Here is a 19,802-nt window from a genome sequence, read left to right as displayed (position 1 = left end):
ATTGAGCGAATAAAATTGTTTGACGGGAAAGGTCAATTTTCTGACTTCTTTCATTCACTATTGCAAATTTTGCAGTTTTCGACCATTGAAAAAATCAAGCAAAAAATATTGTCCCATCGGTTTCTCCATATATGGATGACAACTCCACTGCAAGAAAAAGCTTTTTGGGGTGTGAAAAAAGGTGCAAGAATGATGTTAGGATTGTGCTTTCGCTGAAATCTATACAATTGGACGTGTGAGCATTTGTTTTGGTGCTTCGACAAATTTGCACGGTAATCTATTCTTCGGTGAGAAAAGCAATAATATCCCGATTGGAAACCTGTCCACTCGAAAAGGATTCTTCACTCGTTGGATTGTGATGCACTTTTTCCAAATGGCATTTCCTCAATGTGTATGTTCAAATATTACGTAACGCGATAAACCTTGTTTTTGAGAACCCCCCACCCCCTCGTAACAATCTGAAACAATTTTCAGAACTACCCCCACCCCTTAGCGTAAAGCCCCAAACGCAATACAACGAAACGGCGACGGAAACGGAAAATTTGACAGTTAGCCCATATATTTTCTGTGGCTTAACGCGTGTGGTACTATGACACTAGTTCATACATGTATGAGTGACATACAAGGAGAGCTCACGCCATTATCGGTAGAAGACACACGGGTAGTCTCACTTGGTTCGTCATCGCGTTCAGTCCATACTGCGTGCCAGTCTGTATCGTGCTTCGTTGGCTACCACAAGATGGCGACGAGGATGGGATAAATCCTCTGTAGTGCAGTAGTGAAATCGTTATTTTCGTGGAGAAGCAAAATTGATGTGTAATTTTCTCGGCTAATATTGTCAGGGTAAATATAGAAAAAAATATCGGTGAACAAAAATATATGATCATGTCAGAATCTTAATATGACGAGTAAAAGAAAAGGGGTGTAATGAAGTTAAAATTGCTCGGTAGAAGAAAAAAAACTAGTGAATACAACATATACGGCTTCATAAATTGGATAAATTGCAATCAAACCAGTGAAAAGTTAAAACAAAGGTGAAATCTAAAACTAATTGAATTTTTTCGAATCGAAGCGACGCCACGGTGGCCATATTGAAAAAAAAGTGAAGCCCGCTCTGCTAGAACAGCATTGTGTATGTGTATGCGTGTGTTCACTCGATAGATGAGTGAGATGGTACACACGGTGAAGGAAGCGAAGATCAGCTATTTTGATATTACCGGATGTATGTGTATGCGTGTGATAAAACAAAAAGCTTTAAACGTGAACCTGTTCAAGAGAAAAGAAAAAAGAAAACTAGTCGGGGTGTTGGTGTCACACATCCTGTCTGGATCAATTGAATTGCTAACATGTATGTATGAAGAAACACTTTCCACCAGGAAAAATAAATGATGAATGTCGAGAAATGAAAATAGGTAAGCTCGGTTGGTGTTTTGGATTGGTGTGATTGTGTGTGATGAAGCAAAGACATTTGAAGTGACGCTTGAAAAAAAAATGATGAAAAGAAGATTTGCTGGAGTGATCCACTTCAAAAAGCTGAAACAAAGAAAAAAAACTATTTAGCGGATAAGAAAAAAGGAAACGTTCACTAGCTATACTATGAGGTTGGTGAGACGCTTCGATCACTTGCAGGGGAGCGTATTGCAAACGGAAAGGTAAGGCTGTTGAACTGGTCAAAGTGAACGGTTCAACAGTTTCAGGTATGTACCATTATTGAAAAGAAAGAATACATATATTTATTTAGTATTGAAGGTAGTAATATATGAATTTGTTGCTTCACCAAACTTCAAACAATGTTTTTTCAGTATGTGCGGATTCTTTTATAAAAGTGTGGGTATTTAAGGTTTATTCTTCTAATATTTTTGTTGATGGTGTTTACTCAACAAGGCAACTAGTTTGCGAGACATAGACAAGAATAAAACTGTATTGCTGTTCAGTCTAGAGAAAAATGCTATTTTAATTACGGCCGTGAATCTGAATCTGAGAGTGACACAACATGTTGTGTGTGTGTGTGTGTGTGTGATATTCTGGAGTTAAGCTCTTCAATGATAGGCAAATCGGTTGCTACAATATGTATCAACGTTGTTTGAGAATTTACTTGAATATGAAGAATTGTATGGTTATCGCTCTTGGATGTTGCGAAAGTCGCTCTTGAATGTTGCGAAAGCCGCTCTTGAATGTTGCGAAAGCCGCTCTTGAATGATGCGAAAGTCGCTCTTGAATGCTGCGAAACTCACTATTCAATGTTGCAAAGTTGTAGTGATATCGCTCTTGGATGATGCGAAAGTAGAGGATATTATAAAAAGCCAACTCATAGGAATTCGCTCTTGGATGTTGCGATAGTTGTCTGGATGTCGCTCTTGAATGATGCGAGGGTTTAGTTTTGATAAGTGTTGACATGTGGTAATAAAAGCGTAAACAAACAACGCGTGGAATGTAAAAGCAATCCAAATTAAATCGTTAACAGGGTTGTATTAAGTTCTGACGTGACAATGAAATGATTTTTTTTTTATGATAGAAAGTTTAACAAATGACATAATGTTCTTTGACAGCAACATGGATAACAATGTGAATGAGCGTAATCATTCAGAAGATGGAATCGCGGATAGTAACCAAACGCCAATCATCATTCAGCAACATGTATTCAGTCCCGCAACGTACAACCTTCCCCATTTCAAATTCAAACATTTGCCTCAAACTGAAGTACGCAATGCGTGGAGTTCGTGGATTCGATGGTTTGAAACCGTCATGGCAGCTTCGAACATCGTTGATGGTTCAAGCCGCAAGATGCAATTGTCCGCAATGGGCGGTTTGGAATTACAGAGCGCTTTCTATGGAATTCCGGGCTGCGATGTGGAAGATGCTTCGAATGATCCCTACCTTTCAATGAAAGATAAATTAACGGAATATTTCTCGCCGAAACATCACGACAGCTTTGAAAGGTTTCTTTTCTGGTCTATGACACCGAGTGACAGTGAACCCATCGAGAAGTTTGCCCTCAGAGTTCAGCAGAGAGCTGAAAAAGTTTCATTCGGAAGATCAGAAAATGAGAGCCGGCATATTGCGGTCATTGATAAAATCATACAATATGCGTCGGAGGACTTGCGCCAGAAACTACTGGAAAAAGAACAGCTGACTCTCGACGAAGCAATTAAAATTATAAACGCGTACCAGTCCGTAAAGTACCAGTCCTCAAAAATGAACGGCAAATCAAATGGTGGACCAAGCAATCGCCCCTACGAAAATATTGGCAATAATATTAATCGACTTTACGAAGGTTCTTCTAAAATTATTGGAAGTAATCCTCGATGCTTGCGCTGTGGGTATAAGCGACATCAGGAGGCTCAGCACTGTCCGGCACTGAATAAGATGTGCCTTCGTTGCAAAAGTGTTGGTCATTTTAAATCTGTTTGCAAATCAAAGATATCTAGCACCGTGAGTATGTTTTTAAATAAAATAATAAAAATAATATAATGAACAATTGAATAAATTTCTTACTAAATGTTCCAAATAAATTTCTAAAATGTGTTTTACATACAAATCAATAGGGAACTTTCGACCGGAAGCGTGTAGCACCTATCGCAAATCATCAGGGTCCCTCGCGACCATCAAAATATCCGCGAACCTCGTCCAGGCCGGTTTATAAGATCGATGACCAGAATGAAGAATCAGAATCTGAGGATCTATCGGTGTACAATGTAGGGGAGTCAGATGAGTTGATAACTTGTTGCATTGGGGAGTTGATATTACCATGCTTATCGATTCAGGATCAAAACACAATCTAATCGATGACACGACGTGGGAAATTATGAAACTTCAAGATGTGCAAATACGAAATGAACGGTTTGATCATGACAAACGATTTTTGGCATACGGTCGTGTCCCACTAAAGCTGGTTACAGTCTTTGATGCAAATCTAGAAATAAATGACGGAGGGAAACTACTAAGAACTAATGCTGTCTTCTACGTCATCGAAAAGGGTCAACAGCCATTGTTAGGCAAGATAACGGCGCAGCAAGTGGGAGTGTTACAGGTTGGTTTGCCCAGTTCAAAAAATGCCACCATTAGCAGAGTCGACACTATCAAGGAGCCGTTCCCCAAAATGAAGGGAATCACCCTAAGCTTACCTATCGACAGAACAGTTTCACCCGTTATTCAACCCCTTCGTCGCTGTCCGATCCCACTTTTGCAACAAGTCGAAGCCAAATTGAAAGAACTGTTACAGTTAGACATAATCGAGAAAGTAACCCAACCGACATCGTGGGTTTCTCCACTGGTCCCGATTTTAAAAGACAACGGTGAACTACGACTGTGTGTAGACATGCGAAAAGCAAATCAGGCTATCCAAAGACTCAATCACCCCTTACCAATTTTTGACGACATGCTTCCAAGATTTAGGAATGCCAAACTATTTACGACTTTGGACATAAAGCAGGCCTTTCACCAGGTAGAACTGTCGGAAGACTGCCGCGATGTAACTACGTTTATAACAAATTGGGGACTATATCGTTATAAACGGCTTCTTTTTGGCGTGAACTGTGCTCCGGAGCTGTTTCAGAACCTTATGGAAAGTGTTCTCGCTGAATGTGAAAACACAGTAGTTTTCATAGACGATATTATGATTTTTGGTTCGACAGTTGAAGAGCACGACCTGGCGGTAAAGCATACGCTAGCTGTCCTTAATCGATATGGCATCCTTTTGAACATTCACAAGTGTAAGTTCAAGCAAACAGAAATATCATTCCTAGGTCACGTGCTTTCTCCAGATGGAGTGACACCGTCTCAGGAAAAAGTTAAATCGATCCAACGGTTCAGAACCCCACAATCAAAAGAGGAGTTACGAAGCTTTCTAGGTTTAGTAACCTATGTATCTCGTTTCATACCGGATTTGGCCACTTTAAACCACCCTCTTCGTGAATTGCTGAAGCTAAATACACCCTATGATTGGCAGCCACAGCACCAGGAATCATTTGATCAGCTCAAACGTATGATAGGGTCCATCCATCACTTGGGTTACTATGATCCGAAAGATCGAACGTTACTTGTTACGGATGCCTCGGGAGTCGGACTGGGTGCTGTGTTGATACAGTTTAAGAACAACAACCCCAGAGTCATTGGATACGCCTCAAAAAGCCTTTCCGAAACTGAAAAAAAGTACCCTCCAATCGAGAAGGAAGCTCTAGGTATTGTGTGGGGAGTGGAGCGCTTCAGGATTTACCTTCTTGGAATACATTTTGAGCTGGAAACGGATCATAGGCCGCTCGAAACGCTTTTCACGGTCAATTCACGACCCACGGCGCGAATTGAGCGCTGGATGCTAAGAATTCAAGCCTTCAAGTTCAAAGTATATATTAAAACATGATTTAGGGGAACAATAATTAATATTTACAATTGCAGGTTGTTTACCGGAAAGGTTCAGCAAACATAGCTGATACTTTGTCGAGACTCGGAGCGCACATTCCAGACACTGAATGGTCGGATGAATGTGAAGTGTTTATTCGTCGTGTGACAGTTAATGCGTTGTCTACCTTGGCAAATTGTTGTCAGATTTCAGATTTCGATCCTGATGCAGAAATTTATATTCGAACCATACAGGAAGCTGCCGCAATTGATATTGAGGAAGTAATTCAGGCTACCGCCTCGGATCAAGAGATGCAAAATTTAAGAGCGTGTATCGAGAATGACTCCTGGAGCCGTGAAGATTTGAAGCAATACATTCCATTTCGTAATGAATACACATATGTGAATTCAGTTATCCTGAGAGGATCCAAACTCGTCATACCCAAAGCTCTACGACCGAGAATGCTACAGTTGGCTCACGAAGGGCACCCGGGGCAATCATTGATGAAGAGGCGTCTGCGTGAAAGATGTTGGTGGCCTGGCATAGATCAAGCAGCAGTACAGACATGTGAAACCTGTGAAGGATGCCGTTTGGTACAGCTTCCTGATCCGCCTGAACCAATGATGCGACGGCAATTACCCGATCGACCTTGGGTCGATATAGCCATAGACTTTCTTGGACCAATGCCATCGTCAGAATACATTCTGGTGGTCATCGACTATTACAGCAGATACATGGAATTGGAAATAATGAGCAAAATCACTGCTCAGGAGACAATCAAACGATTACAACGCGTTTTCCGTATCTGGGGACCACCAAGAACGATCACACTGGATAACGCCAAGCAGTTCGTTTCTTGCGAATTTCAAGAGTTCTGTAAAATAAACGGCATTCATCTCAACCATACCTCTCCGTACTGGCCCCAGGCAAATGGGGAGGTCGAACGCCAGAACAGGTCGTTATTAAAGAGATTGAAAATCGCTCATGCTCTTTATGATGACTGGAAAGCTGAGCTCAACAGCTATCTAGATCTGTACAACAACACACCGCATTCTGTTACTGGAAGAGCCCCCAGTGAGCTTCTGCAAAACAGGAAGCTGCGCACAAAACTACCGTGTGTTGACGACCTTCAGACTATTCCCCAGTAGCGACCTCAGAGATCGAGATTATGAAAGGAAACTTCTTGGAGAACAGCGAGAGGATGTGCAGCGTAGAGCGAAACCGAGTACTATATCGGTTGGCGACACAGTCCTCATGAAAAATCTCTGTCCGACGAACAAGCTTTCCACAAATTTCTACAAAGAGAAATTTACTGTTGTGGATAGGCAAGAATCAAATGTAACCGTTAAATCTAGGGAAACCGGAAGAATATATGACCGGAACACATCGCACTTGAAAACTATTTCTGATCCTGAAACTACTGAAGTCAATGACCATAATGCCATCCCGGATAACCGTTCACCATCAACAGTATCTGGCGATTTAATAATTGAGGGATCATTAGAGCCGGCTACTGGATCTAGGGCTACTCCAGACGTAGTTGCGAAAGCTAATGAGTTGCACAATCCAACACTTCAACCACGTCGTTCAAAGAGGACACCAAAACCCAAGGAAGTTTACAGTCCATGACGCTAAGTATTCATTCTAGATCTGTATCTGCTTCTAACATCGATACTAATATAGTTGTTATCGTTAAAATAGAATTGAAAAGAATAATAATAATAACAAAAATAATAATATATCTAAAATTAATACTTGAAAGAAAAGGGGATGTGGTACTATGACACTAGTTCATACATGTATGAGTGACATACAAGGAGAGCTCACGCCATTATCGGTAGAAGACACACGGGTAGTCTCACTTGGTTCGTCATCGCGTTCAGTCCATACTGCGTGCCAGTCTGTATCGTGCTTCGTTGGCTACCACAACGCGTAACTAATTTTGTTTGAAAAAAAATTGGTGAAATTTAAAACACGTTACAATAAATTGCATTGTATATTTTATGCTATTTTAAAGAAAATAAACATTTTTTAACATTTTTATTTTTTATTTTTATTTTCGCTATGCAATTAATTTGTTACGCGTAACAATATTCCGAATGACATCCACCCCCCATATTTTGCGCAACAAATCGTAACAAAAATTCAACAACCCACCACCCCCTATTGCGTTACGTAATATTTGAACAGATGTGTACACGTTGGATGTGGAGGCTCTTTTCAAATGTTAAGTGGGAATTAGTTCAGTGTATGGATGCATCCATATTTTTGACCAAGAAAACATAGAGCTTGCTGACGTTTAGTATAGATAGTAGAATCTATAGATAGTGGAATATATAGATGAGCGAAGATAAATCCTCTGTCTCCAAACGAACTGTCAAACGTGTCTCCAAACGAGCATGACGTCACGATTTCAATGGAAACGTTAAGGGCTGTGACGGCATATGCGCGTGTGCACGGGCAAAAAATCGACTCAGCCATGCTTTCGCTCATCTATAGAATCTATAGAATCTATAGATCAGCGAAAGCATGGCTGAGTCGATTTTTTGCCCGTGCACACGCGCATATGACGTCACAGCCCTTAACGTTTCCATTGAAATCGTGACGTCATGCTCGTTTGGAGACACGTTTGACAGTTCGTTTGGAGACAGAGGATTTATCTTCGCTCATCTATATATTCCACTATCTATAGTTTAGTCATCTTTCTCTTGCACGCGCACAGAATAAATGGGTTTTGTTTTCATCGGGAAACGCTTCCGAAGCGTTTCCCGATGAAAACAAATCCTATCCTTCGCATGCGCTTGAAAGAGAAGGATGAGTAAACGTCAGCAAGCTCTATTTTCCTCAATTCTAGACGAACATTTCTCGCTTAACTTTTCAAAAGGACCTAAGTAACATTTTTTTCATGAATTAATTTGAATAGCGCAATCAACAGAAAAACATGAAAGTTTTCGATTGCGGTACTCAAATTAATTCATGAAAAAAATGTTACTTAGGTCCTTTTGAAAAGTTAAGCGAGATTTCATTTGGGCCAATCTGACTTATACCTTGAACTGAGTAATCTAGAGATGAAAATTCGAAAACAAAAAATAAATCCCTATTTCAACAGAAATGCAATATACCAGTTATCAAATGGTTTTTAAACGTAAAAACAGTCTTAGAATTCGAAAAAGATGTTTGTTCTGCATTTTTCGTCAATTGCACATGGTTTACATTAGAGGCCTTGATAAGAGAAACGCGGATAGAAAATGTAGCTCTGCCAACACTGCAGCTAATCTTCTTCATCAAAGAACAACACATGAAAAGGAAGAAATGATTTATCCTGGTAAAATTTTACATGTCGCTATTTAATGTGTTCACATCACATGACAATCGAATCCAACAAATAAAACGATTGCATTTCATAATCTATCATTAATTTGCAAAACAAATTAAAATGCATTTTAAATTGGTTCATTCATAAATGGTGTTAAATCGAATTTAGCCGTTTTCAGTATTTGAACCGATGTTTTGGCTGCTTGACAGGTCTCTTGCTCGATTGGCTGCTGTTTTTTGACGGATCGATTGGCGGCACATGTCAATCCGCGTTTCTCTTATCAAGGCCTCTAGTTTACATGCAGTTTTGTTACATAGGACCTATTGCTTTTGATTTTTTTAGTTAGGACTAGTCAGATAGGACATTGTGTCAAGACGACTGTTACTTTGGACCATAGTTTAAAATCATGATATTAATGGTTTTTGCATGTAATAAATGTATTTTAAGCGTTATTCATTAAAAAATTCGACCCAATAGATTGTTGCATAGGCTGGCGCATGGGGGTTTTAGCCAAAATGTATTAATAAAATCACTTCTACCATTTGTTCGTTAGAGAAATTGATTCTATTTTTAAAACAAAGCCAGTAGTGATGGTATTGCAGAAACCATCCGCTATTAACTATAAAATATACGTAAACTTCAATTACACTTATGATATATTGGTAACATGTGTGTCATCATCTTGTACCATACTGGTACAACGTTGAGTACTATGGCACAATATGTATTAGGGTATTCCACAGTTCTTGCACCACAAATGTGTCTTTAGTATTTGCGGATGTTATTAGATAATATTATGTAAAACCTGTAGGAATGAAAAGAAATGAATATAGCAATAATAAATTACAATTAATATGCAAAGCACAACAATATCAAAGCTTGTCATAAGACGAGTTTGTACAATCCCATTTAATTCCACCACTTTATTGTACCTTGGACAAACATAGCATTGCGGGAAGTGCGTAATTGGATGTGAGAAAATCGTTAAGCGTTCCATAACTGTGGGGGGAGTGTATGATTTAAAAGTTTTTACATGCCTGCCATTGCATGAGGTATGTATTTTACGCCCAAAGACATTTTACTCCTTTGCTCGCTAGTCTTAGACTGGCTAGTAGTTACCTATAGGTATACATTCTCTTTCAATTTCTTTCTCATCCTAGAATTTGTGATATTTTGGAAGCCATGCCTCACGAATGAGGGACGAATATTGGTTTAAGGAAATAAAATCTGAATGAGCTACTGCAACGTTATGCGTTTTATTTCTTCTCAAGTTTGTATATCACACTTCCTCATGACAAATGACCGCCATGCCGCCAGTGAATGGTACTGTAGTTTGACCGATGACTGTTGTTCTTCGGACACCATGGACCTGCCTAGCATGTGATAGTGTTTGGGTACAGATGGAATGTGGTATAGGAAGGCGAAACAAATAATTATTGCATCAAATGTTGAGGATTTCATACCTATATTGTTTATACCGTGCAAATTGAACGACTGCGGTAGGCTGTACAGGTAGCCAGAATCTCGGGCAGAACCCGGTTAACATGGTTCCCGATAGTGAACCTACGGGTTCAAGAAAGTAAGCGGCAACAACGTGGATTGATCTTGTGGAAGATGATTAGACGCCCCTCCGTAGATTGCGTGGTTGGCGACGTGAAGGAATTGATCAAGTACCGGAATGGAGACAATTTGTATGTGCTGTACAGGCATTTTTCCCTTAGCTTATTTAGTAATTTCTTTACTCGATCTTTTCCAGTCTAGTTTCGGCTTCCACTGACCTTCTACCAAGGCAATCCCGGGTTGATTTCCATCCGATGGTCGATTTGCGTTAGGTTCCTGTCGTCATGCCTATTTGCGTCTACTAGTTACCTCTTTACTTTGTCGTCGGCGTTCTTATCCTTATCCTTACCAGGATATACCAAACTTCCGTATATCCTGATTATTTCACGTAGAAGCTGGGGAGCCTGGACATAACATCGCGAACGATTCCGAGCCGGATTTGATTGTGCAGCTCCTGGAAAATGTAAGAGCTTAGAGAAAAAGTAAAATTGTATTTGCATTCCATACTCACCTTAGAATTCTATTCTACCACTTCAGGTCTTGCACAAAATCAAATAAACTATTTTGAATACAAATTATTACATTCGCATGCATATTTTAGAAGAAAACGATCTTAATCACTTAAATTAATGAAAATAAATGAAGGTCCAATCTGATTTTTGGCAATGTTTACAAAAATATCAGATTGGACTGTCACATTGCAAAATGGCCACACGGACAGATAAATCAACCCAAACTTTGAGTTCAATATACGCACTATTGAGAATATCGCAGAAAAAATTTACCCAAATTTGGGTAGTTTTCCCTTTCTTTCCCATGATTGCTATCAAAACTAGAGCAAGATGCAAACACCTCACCGAGGTTGCTCAGCCCAATAACCCAAATTTGAGTAAATTCAATATTCTCTATTTTGGGTTGATCAAGGTCCGCTTTGGATAAATTAAACTCAGCTTTGGGTAAATTGTTTACATGGGATTAAAGGCAAACTACCTAGTGTCAGAAAAGTCATTTTACTCAAATTTGGGTTATTGGCCCAAACCACGGTTTTGAGTGCAAACAACCCACTTTTGGGTAGTTTTGGTTTTCAGTGCAGACTGCAGATTTCTCGCTTAACTTTTCAAAAGGACCTAAGTAACATTTTTTTCATGAATTAATTTGAGTACTGCAATCGAAAACTTTCATGTTTTTCTGTTGATTGCGCTATTCAAATTAATTCATGAAAAAATGTTACTTAGGTCCTTTTGAAAAGTTAAGCGAGATTTGTGCGATATTGTCGATAATGCAGATTGGTCGTTTTGCACTATCAACATTTTTTAGCCAAAAAAAATTAAAATTACCTGAATTCGAAATGAACGTAAAGCTTGAAAGGTAATCAATGTGAATACACTAATTCTCGCTTAACTTTTCAAAAGGTCCTAAGTAACATTTTTTTCATGAATTAATTTGAATAGCGCAATCTATAGATAGTGGAATATATAGATGAGCGAAGATAAATCCTCTGTCTCCAAACGAACTGTCAAACGTGTCTCCAAACGAGCATGACGTCACGATTTCAATGGAAACGTTAAGGGCTGTGACGTCATATGCGCGTGTGCACGGGCAAAAAAATCGACTCAGCCATGCTTTCGCTCATCTATAGATTCTACTATCTATAGCGCAATCAACAGAACAACATGAAAGCTATTGATTGCAGTATTCAAATTAAATCATAAAAAAAATAAATGTTACTTAGGACCTTTTGAAAAGTTAAGCGAGAATTACTCGATTTGTTTACATTTGTTAGATAGGACCATATGAAATATTCATCTAGAATTCTTTCATGTTATAATATTCGCCTTCTGTCAAACAAACGAATCTGTGGTCAAAGTAAAAAGAACGACATTTCTAGCTGGAAGAATCGGGAGTTTTGATGTAAGAAAAACCGTGATCCCGAAGTAAAAATCGTATTTTACGCAATTGAATTCACATTCTGTGTTTATTTGCAGCAGCAGATTGTGGTCCGATTCGCGGAAAAGAGTACCACCTGATAATGGGAAACTACATCTCGCTTTATGTGACCAATCCGGAAGGAACTCCCAAACCCCTCACGAATTCCGCGTTCGATGCAAATTTGGGTTTTCCGAATGGCCGGAAAGAAAGAGGTATGTTTTTTAGCAATAACTGAGTACCAGTTTAGGTTCGTCTTGGGCTGAAAATCAACAGTGCTTAAGTTATAGATTGAATGAATATTTCAAATGTGAAAATTGTCGTTTGTGGAATAATAATTTCGTGAATGTTTACGTCAAAAATTACATAACATGTGAAGGTTAGAGACACCGAAATGTTCAATTGTACAAGCGACAGGTCGATCTCTGAAGAGTAGATACAGAGAAGGGAGGTTTTTTTTATTTAATTCAGTTTTTATTTTATTTCAGTGATGATTGCCACAGAGCAGGAGATGGAAGCTGCCAAACTGCCACTGGAAGCCCGGGATTACTGCGCCCACAAGCTGCTTGAATATAGTGCCTGCCGAACGAAAGTGTGGCCATGGGCGTACAAATGTGCCCATGAGAAACACGAATATTTGACCTGCGAATATGAAGAGTAAGTAGAGTAAGATCTGTTTCGACACAAGACTGATTGACTTTTTGAAGCCTAAAGTTCAATTTACAAATCATAGAAAAGCGCAGTGATTTCACTGTTTGTACAATTCAGTATACATACTGGAATTGGAATCATTTCCTGGAATGCCTATCTTAGATTGTTAACTCGTATGGAACTGATGCTTCTTATCCGTTAGAGTCCTTTCCCAATTCAATTTTGCTGACGTTCCATGGAAAAGGGTACCGGCAGTAGCCCCGACACAACGTTAAAAACCAATCATATCGATATTATTCTGCTAAAACTTTGCTATCTACTCTACTCGATAATTTTTGATGCAAGTCGAAGTGTTTTTGACGTAAACTACGTCTAAGGGGAAGACTCGGATACAGAGTGTAAAATGAAAATTTTAAAATTGGGGCCGTCACGAAATCATGTAAGATTTGTAACAATTATAGGTCCTTTATCTTTCAATGGATTTTAAAGATTTATATATCAATCGATTCGCAAACTCTCCACCAATTTGCCAGTAGTATTGGAACTTACGAGTATCAACGTTAAACTAATGAACGATTTAGTTCTTTCTTGCATCATGCATCTCATATGCACCGCGTTCCAATCCTTGGCAATTGCCTACTTTCATTTGTTGAACTGGGGTGGCCCAGCTGCTAGACAGTGTGGTTCCTGCTCCCTCGCAGAGTGGGAGATGCTGCTAAAGCTGGGTAGTAGTGTCGATGTGAAAGTTCCTTCTCTTCTATATAGAGCGGAATAATTGGTTCAGTGTACTATATTTGGTTTTAAATACATAGTTTACGTCGAGCGGTCGTGTCTTGTATACAACCCCAATTTTTTTTAGCAATAGTTATCTAATTCTTTATTTATTTGTTATACATAGACCCTTTCAGTCAATTGCATATTATTCGGCAACTCGGCCGTACGAAAATCATGTTTCGAAATGGACAAATTGATATGAAATTGAAGAATCCACTTGTCTTGGAGGGACTTGAACCCTCAACATACTTGCTAGATATGCGTGATAACCCCTACACAACAAGGCCACTTAAAGGTCATGTTTGCGGAAAAGCCATAGAGGAATAGAGTGTGAAGTGGGCGGTTGAGGGTTCGAGTCCCTCCAAGACACGTACATTTTTTTTTCGCAAATTTCATATCAATTTGTCCAATTTGAAACTTGTGCCTAGATATTTACCAAAAAATAGACCCTTTGTTTATGACATTTTGGAAACAAAGGCAATGCATGAATTCCGACTTTTTAAAGAAAAATTTCTCTTCCAGCTCTGAACTTATTTTGAAGTTTATAGAAGTCAAAAGGTAAGCTCGACAAAACGCCATTTTTGGTAGATTGTATTTTCCTGGATAAGAAAGCGTTACCTAGAAAAAAGCATCCTCTAATCGAAAGAAAGAGAGAGGCGTCTTGCGATGTTCTTATTTCATAAAATAGGACTCGACACGAGCTGTCTCCGGAAAATCATAACTTTTGTAAGCCTGACGCTTAGATTGAACACACGATTGAATAAAGAAATATAGGAAACACTCAGTCAACCCTCTATTCCTAATAAAGAGTCGTGCGTTGTCCAGTATGTACGTCGAAGTAAAAAAGGCATATCTAAATGTGTTAGTTATTCCGAGGAATAGACTAATCGTAACAATCAAACCTCGCGTAACATTTGAAAAGGGCCTACAGCCAAAACGTAAACATTGAGAAAATGCCGTTCGAAAAATTCACAATTTCTATTCCTATTTCCCAGGTTTATGATATTTTAAGTAGCAAAAACTCCTGAAAGCACATTATCAACACTATCTATCCATCCATAACCTTAATTGCATCGAAAATATGCAAAAATGTGTCGAAATCGTTAAAATACAATTTTAAGTCTATTTTCATTTTTTTCTCCGGAATAGGCCTTCTTGATAAGTCATTCTGCATTTGCTTGTTATTCATAGACCCTTTGTTGATGGCATTTTTCGAAAGTAAACACGGGATAAGGCTTTTCGGGAGGGGAAATTTTCTATCCGAGGTCGGGGTGATGAGGGTTCGGAAAAAAATCCTGTTATCGGCCCGAAGTTGGAGAAGGCTTATCCCAGACAGAAAAAAACGAGTGGCTTGGCCGTTTTTTAGGGTGGACCTACACATATTTTGAAAAAACGCGTTGTAGGCCCAATCAAAAATTAGTTTTTTCTAAGTAATTTAATTGAAAATGCGGAACATTTTTATACTATTAGTAGCTATTAGAGGATGCCATCGAAGGGTGTTAAAATTGAATTTGTTTACTTTTCATTGTAGGCCCTAATCAATTGTTAAGCGAGAAACCATGTATTTTTTTTATGGAGGAGCGATCACATGTGGAATTAGGAAGTGAGTTTCGTATTCCAGGTCATGAGATTCTAAACCTTATGAGAGACCAAGTAAGGAAAGATGAAACAATGTTTGCTTTGACTTACGTTGACTATTATAATAAGCCCCTTGAAAATTGGCTAAGTATCGAAATTCGATGTTACTCGCTACTTTTTTGGCGTAGAAAACCAATGAAAAACCATATACAGAATCAAGTGGCGTACATTCTAAAGCTCACGTGAGATTCAAGATGAAGAACGCAAACCCATCGAAGATGCTCTTGGATTACGACTATGAGGAGCCAGAATCGCTGACAAACAACCTCTACTTGAGTCTAATCAGTGATTTACTGTACATCGCCGTCTACACTAAGATAGCGTGTCAGATGGCCTGGGAGTCAAGCTTTCCTAATCAACAAGATTGTACTAAGCTACCTCAACGCCAATTTGCAACTTGGGTCATCAGACGCTCATCTTATACATTATCGAGATCTACATACGCAGGCCTGGTAGCGGGTCACTTTTTAGTGACTTGGTCACTTTTTTCGGGCAAGTCACTCAAAAGTCTCTTTTTTCGACCTCAAGTCACTAAAGTCACTTTTTCTCGCAAAAAGTCACTATTTTCAACTATTTTGAAACTATTGACTAAGATTTTTTTTAAATAAAGCTTTATGTTGGATGATGCTTTGATCATGGCGGAAATGACATTACGGATCTTGGAAAAATGATCGCTCAGAAACTTCGCCAGTCATTTAACTTGCTCTTATCGGCATTTCACCAATAGCTAACTAAAGGTGTTTTACGTCACAATTTATAAATTGGTATACAGTCATGCAAGCAGGAGACCTGCCGATTCCGATTTTGTTTTAAAGCTTAAACTTTATACAGTAGGGGAAGGTGGGAAGACTTGATTCCTTGGGCGACTTAATTCTCCGCTATTTTACCAAGAACGATACTGCCGAGAATCACATATCTGTCCCATCTTTGCTGGGTTTCCAATTCATATGGGACAAATATGCGATTCACGGCAGTATAGTAGTATTGTTATAGTTTATTTTTATTATAGATCCTCTAAACAATTAATTGTTTTGAGGCGAGTTCTTTTTTTGATTGGCAACCTATTCTATTTTACTGTGTTTTTTAAGCAAATTTCTTCTCCCAACAATGACAAAATGCTATCTTCACTGATAAAAATACCAACATCCCACCACATTTTCAGGATAATTGGATTTTGAGTTGTTGCCACAATATGAGGAGACTTGATCCTTGAGAAGTTTGGCAAAAAAATCAAGAAAATATAAATTGTTCTCAAGCGGCTTTTTTTGTAGATGTAACAGATTAAATGAAGGGTTTGCTCTAAAAAAATATTTATTGAGTAGATATCATAGAAAGAGAATCAAGTCTCCCCAATTTTGAAGATTGCATGCCCTATTAAATTCCATAGCAAAAATCGTTCATGAATACGCACAGCAAGTTGGAAAATCTGTGTAATTTGGAGGAAAAATATTTAAAAGTTCAGAGATCATGATCCTGCAGGTCGTGCGTTCAATCCCAGGCTTGTTGTTCCTGAATCGTCATAATTTTTGTATCGTTTTCTACCAAAACGATCCGTACTGTTGTTACTTTCGCACTTAAAATTCCAATAACTTCCGTGGCACCTATGACAAATCGTAGAGTTCTCTGCATCTTTCTTAAGTAGGTGTTCAGCTTATCCAGTGAACGTAATTTTCACTCATTCTCACTAGAACAGAATGCTCATTCACGCAGATTTTTGCCTGGAAATCATTTTTCGGAAAAGAAAAACAGGTCTTATGAGTGATAACCATGTTTCGCTCACTTCTGAGTTCGTTATAAGAGAAAAGAGTGATGAGTGAAAGATATTTTCCGCCACAAATTGCGAAAAAAAGATTCTCATTCGACCCAAAAAAGCTTGATTTCGTCTTATCTCACTTGCAGCTGAAACTGAAAGTCACTATTTGGTCACTTTTTCTGCAACTGAAAGTCACTATTTGGTCCCTTTTTTCGTCAGCTTTGGTCACTAAAGTCACTATTTTGAGCGGCATCGATCGCTACCAGCCCTGTACATACGTTACGAAATCTGATTCGCTGAACAAGCAAACGAGCAGCTATGGTTCAACGATATCGATGTGGCAACAGATCTAGTCCAACACAAAGTTAAAAGCAGGCAATTAAATGTTCATGGAAAAATCAAACAATATGGTTTCAACTAGGACTACATCATCATACTACATTAACTTTAGATTGCAAACCAAATCTGCGTGAGAAATGAAGCATTTTTGCACCGATATTTTATCGAAAAAAAAGTACATTAATCATATTCCCCAATGAATAATCATTCCTTTCCTTACGATCTTTCAGTTACATCATCAGGATGAAGGAATACGAACGCGAGAAGCGATTGCTCCACAGAAAGCAGAGAATCGAAAAGAAGCAAGACAAAGAACTGCTCGCTTGAAGCGTGTCCTGCCCTTTTATCGAGAATTTATGTTGAATGTAGTAGCGGCAAAAAAAAAACAGCCAACGTGCAACAATTTTTCAAATCTACAACCGATTGGTTCTATCAAGCGTGAATTTCCTAAAGCGAAAAAAACATCGTTCAAGCAGTAAACGTAGAATTACCTGATTAACAGAAGCGGCTGAGTACTGGGCTGTCATCATATCCGAAGTCCCTGCCATTTCAAACACTCCAATCTACAAATAAATAGCGTAATTCGAACATCTATTCCTCCTTTTTGCTGCGACTCTTGAACTTCTTCATAATGCAGTCGTTGTGTCCCTCTCGGTTTCGCGCAATTTCAATCGCCCAGAATTGGATCCTAACCACCAGGATGGCATTCTCCGGGTGAAACTCCTCACTAGCGCTGGCTCGCAACAACGTCCCGTAACTGTAGTCCTCCAGTCGGTTGAACTTCTCCATGTAGGCTCGCCACTTGGCCTTACCATCCAGACTCTTGAGCTCGTTCTCGTCCACGACGGCTACGTTCATGTCGGGGAATTGCTTCCGGAATTCTTCGTAAATTTCGTTGTCGTACGGCGTAAGATGTAGCAGACGCGGATCAACGCTGCACAGTAGATTGAAATGCACCTCTGCGTGCTCGACGGCTTTCATGGCCCACAGCTCCTCCACCATGCCATCGTTGACGAATTCATCTGCCGGTCGCGATAGGACATCCATTGTGAAATTAATTATTCTCTACAAATGTCACGGCTTAAATCAATCAATGTTGTATACAAGAATGTTTTTAGAGTGATCATAGATGAATGAAAATGAAAATTAAGTTTTAACAAACCTCGTTTTAGCTCACGTAGCACGAGTTGGTCGTGTTTTTGTTCACCATTATTTGTTTTTACTTTTCATTCGTAGCCTTCGTAACGGCCGGACGAACAACGCGTCCTTGCGCAAAAAATATGGAGCCATATCGGCAGGGATGCCAGTTAGGTTCTGCAGCGACGTTGGTCCGATACGTGAATCAAAATCGAATTAAATTTAAAATTGACAGTTCAAAAATTTTCAAATACACGGTTAGGGTCTGTCTCATTTGGAGAATTAAACTGAAATTAAACTTAAAAGTGACATTTCAATAATTATCAAATAACCCTGCTTGCAGAGCAAGATTACTTTTGACAGATATCGAATCATTTTGCATCGATGTCTTTTTGGAATTGCTGGGCAGCACCAGCCAGGATTTATGTTGAGGTGAACCGGTCAAGGGCCGAAAACCTCATTAATAAAGACAATAAAAAAAAAAAAGGATTTATGTGGATTTAGATATTTTATTTCTGAGTGTATATCGAGGTGTATATACACGGTAAAAAATATACACGTCCATGCGAACTGTTCTGCATTTGAATATGCACTACTTTGGAATCAAATCAATATCAATAGCTGAGCTCGTCGAATTCAAAGACCATCACTTCCATTTGACGTGCACAATGTTTTGAATATAAACCAACAAAATAAAAAAAATAGAATTACCTCAGCTCAGATTTGAATAACATACCTTTTGCTTGAAAGTCCTTCGTCTTACCATGACTCCATCTCACACTTCGAAATATCTCTTGAATTAAGCAGAACAGATGAAAGAACTGTCATCTATTTTTAGAACAACACCAATATCGCTCCACTCTTAAATCAATAGCTCTGAACCTGTGAATTCAATAGCATAGCACTTTCAATTCTAGTGGAGACATTATTGGTGCTGATCGAAGTGCTAATCATTTCAACATCCAGTGAGTAGCACTTTGGTCAACAGTGTTGATGTTATGGAATTGTCTGTATTAAACACACTTGTGAAAGGTGTGACACCACTTCTAAATCAAAGGAATATCATTTTCAATAATAGTGATTCTAAAGTTGATCATTCAATAGATGGAACAGTTAATTTGAACGTGTTGGTTTTTTACCGTGTATCAACATAAGTGCTGTCCATTGAGCAGCTCGAAGTAGCTTGAAGTTGTTCCCGTCCTGCTTTTTCTTTTTGTCAACAAATGGGCATGAGCAGGACAGGGAGAAACTTCGAGCTACTTCAAGCTCTCATTGGACAGCACTATATAGTAACATTGTATTTACATCTATGATTACACAATTAGTTACAGTATTCGTTAATGTGAGTGAATAGTACACTAATAAAAATC

At 38.8% G+C, this 19,802-nt stretch overlaps 4 protein-coding genes across 7 annotated transcripts; 3 read left to right on the top strand and 1 right to left on the bottom strand.

The window, feature by feature from the left end:
- Window positions 1–1,329: 1,329 nt before the first annotated feature.
- Window positions 1,330–3,741, top strand: LOC134208853 (uncharacterized). Its single transcript, XM_062684798.1, has 4 exons — window positions 1,330–2,400; window positions 2,550–3,432; window positions 3,546–3,688; window positions 3,738–3,741. Exons 1-4 carry the CDS (start codon window positions 2,396–2,398, stop codon window positions 3,739–3,741), a joined length of 1,035 nt encoding a protein of 344 aa, XP_062540782.1. The 5' UTR covers window positions 1,330–2,395.
- A 1-nt stretch (window position 3,742) lies between these two features.
- Window positions 3,743–6,486, top strand: LOC134208852 (uncharacterized protein K02A2.6-like). The gene is made up of 2 exons (XM_062684797.1): window positions 3,743–5,341; window positions 5,395–6,486. The coding sequence occupies exons 1-2, from the start codon at window positions 3,749–3,751 to the stop codon at window positions 6,484–6,486; spliced, it is 2,685 nt and encodes an 894-aa protein (XP_062540781.1). The 5' UTR covers window positions 3,743–3,748.
- A 5,513-nt stretch (window positions 6,487–11,999) lies between these two features.
- LOC134218042 (NADH dehydrogenase [ubiquinone] 1 beta subcomplex subunit 7-like) lies at window positions 12,000–17,799 on the top strand. Of its 2 annotated transcripts, none has more exons than XM_062696916.1 (4): window positions 12,000–12,125; window positions 12,200–12,355; window positions 12,629–12,797; window positions 17,526–17,799. In XM_062696916.1, the coding sequence occupies exons 2-4, from the start codon at window positions 12,244–12,246 to the stop codon at window positions 17,620–17,622; spliced, it is 378 nt and encodes a 125-aa protein (XP_062552900.1). In that variant the 5' UTR covers window positions 12,000–12,125; window positions 12,200–12,243; the 3' UTR covers window positions 17,623–17,799. The 2 variants fall into 2 exon arrangements, with proteins under 2 accessions (XP_062552900.1, XP_062552901.1); XM_062696917.1 differs by having other exon boundaries at window positions 12,001–12,125; window positions 12,203–12,355.
- On the bottom strand, window positions 17,730–18,596 carry LOC134218041 (protein PBDC1-like). Of its 3 annotated transcripts, none has more exons than XM_062696913.1 (3): window positions 18,458–18,596; window positions 17,918–18,375; window positions 17,730–17,858 (listed from the first exon to the last, which is right to left on the bottom strand). In XM_062696913.1, exons 2-3 carry the CDS (start codon window positions 18,340–18,342, stop codon window positions 17,822–17,824), a joined length of 462 nt encoding a protein of 153 aa, XP_062552897.1. In that variant the 5' UTR covers window positions 18,343–18,375; window positions 18,458–18,596; the 3' UTR covers window positions 17,730–17,821. The 3 variants fall into 3 exon arrangements, with proteins under 3 accessions (XP_062552897.1, XP_062552898.1, XP_062552899.1); XM_062696914.1 differs by having other exon boundaries at window positions 17,918–18,360; window positions 18,458–18,573; XM_062696915.1 differs by lacking the exon at window positions 17,730–17,858 and having other exon boundaries at window positions 17,860–18,375; window positions 18,458–18,595.
- Window positions 18,597–19,802: the final 1,206 nt, after the last annotated feature.

The sequence above is a fragment of the Armigeres subalbatus genome, chromosome 2 (assembly GCF_024139115.2).
Source record: "Armigeres subalbatus isolate Guangzhou_Male chromosome 2, GZ_Asu_2, whole genome shotgun sequence".
NCBI lineage: Eukaryota > Metazoa > Arthropoda > Insecta > Diptera > Culicidae > Armigeres > Armigeres subalbatus.
Note: the sequence above shows the minus strand (reverse complement) of the source record. Positions and strands in the feature narration are given on the sequence as shown.

What these genes read in the sequence shown, in the direction of transcription:
- LOC134208852 (XM_062684797.1), top strand. Translation starts at nt 3,749, where the DNA reads ATGCTTATCGATTCAGGATCAAAACACAATCTAATCGATGACACGACG. An exon ending in TTCAAGCCTTCAAGTTCAAA is followed by an intron (nt 5,342 to 5,394) that starts GTATATATTAAA and finishes TTACAATTGCAG; the next exon opens with GTTGTTTACCGGAAAGGTTC.
- LOC134208853 (XM_062684798.1), top strand. An exon ending in AATCAAAGATATCTAGCACC is followed by an intron (nt 3,433 to 3,545) that starts GTGAGTATGTTT and finishes ACAAATCAATAG; the next exon opens with GGAACTTTCGACCGGAAGCG.
- LOC134218041 (XM_062696913.1), bottom strand. Translation starts at nt 18,342, where the DNA reads ATGGATGTCCTATCGCGACCGGCAGATGAATTCGTCAACGATGGCATG. An exon ending in AACGACTGCATTATGAAGAA is followed by an intron (nt 17,859 to 17,917) that starts GTTCAAGAGTCG and finishes ATTTATTTGTAG; the next exon opens with ATTGGAGTGTTTGAAATGGC.
- LOC134218042 (XM_062696916.1), top strand. Translation starts at nt 12,244, where the DNA reads ATGGGAAACTACATCTCGCTTTATGTGACCAATCCGGAAGGAACTCCC. An exon ending in GAATGGCCGGAAAGAAAGAG is followed by an intron (nt 12,356 to 12,628) that starts GTATGTTTTTTA and finishes ATTTTATTTCAG; the next exon opens with TGATGATTGCCACAGAGCAG. An exon ending in TTGACCTGCGAATATGAAGA is followed by an intron (nt 12,798 to 17,525) that starts GTAAGTAGAGTA and finishes ACGATCTTTCAG; the next exon opens with TTACATCATCAGGATGAAGG.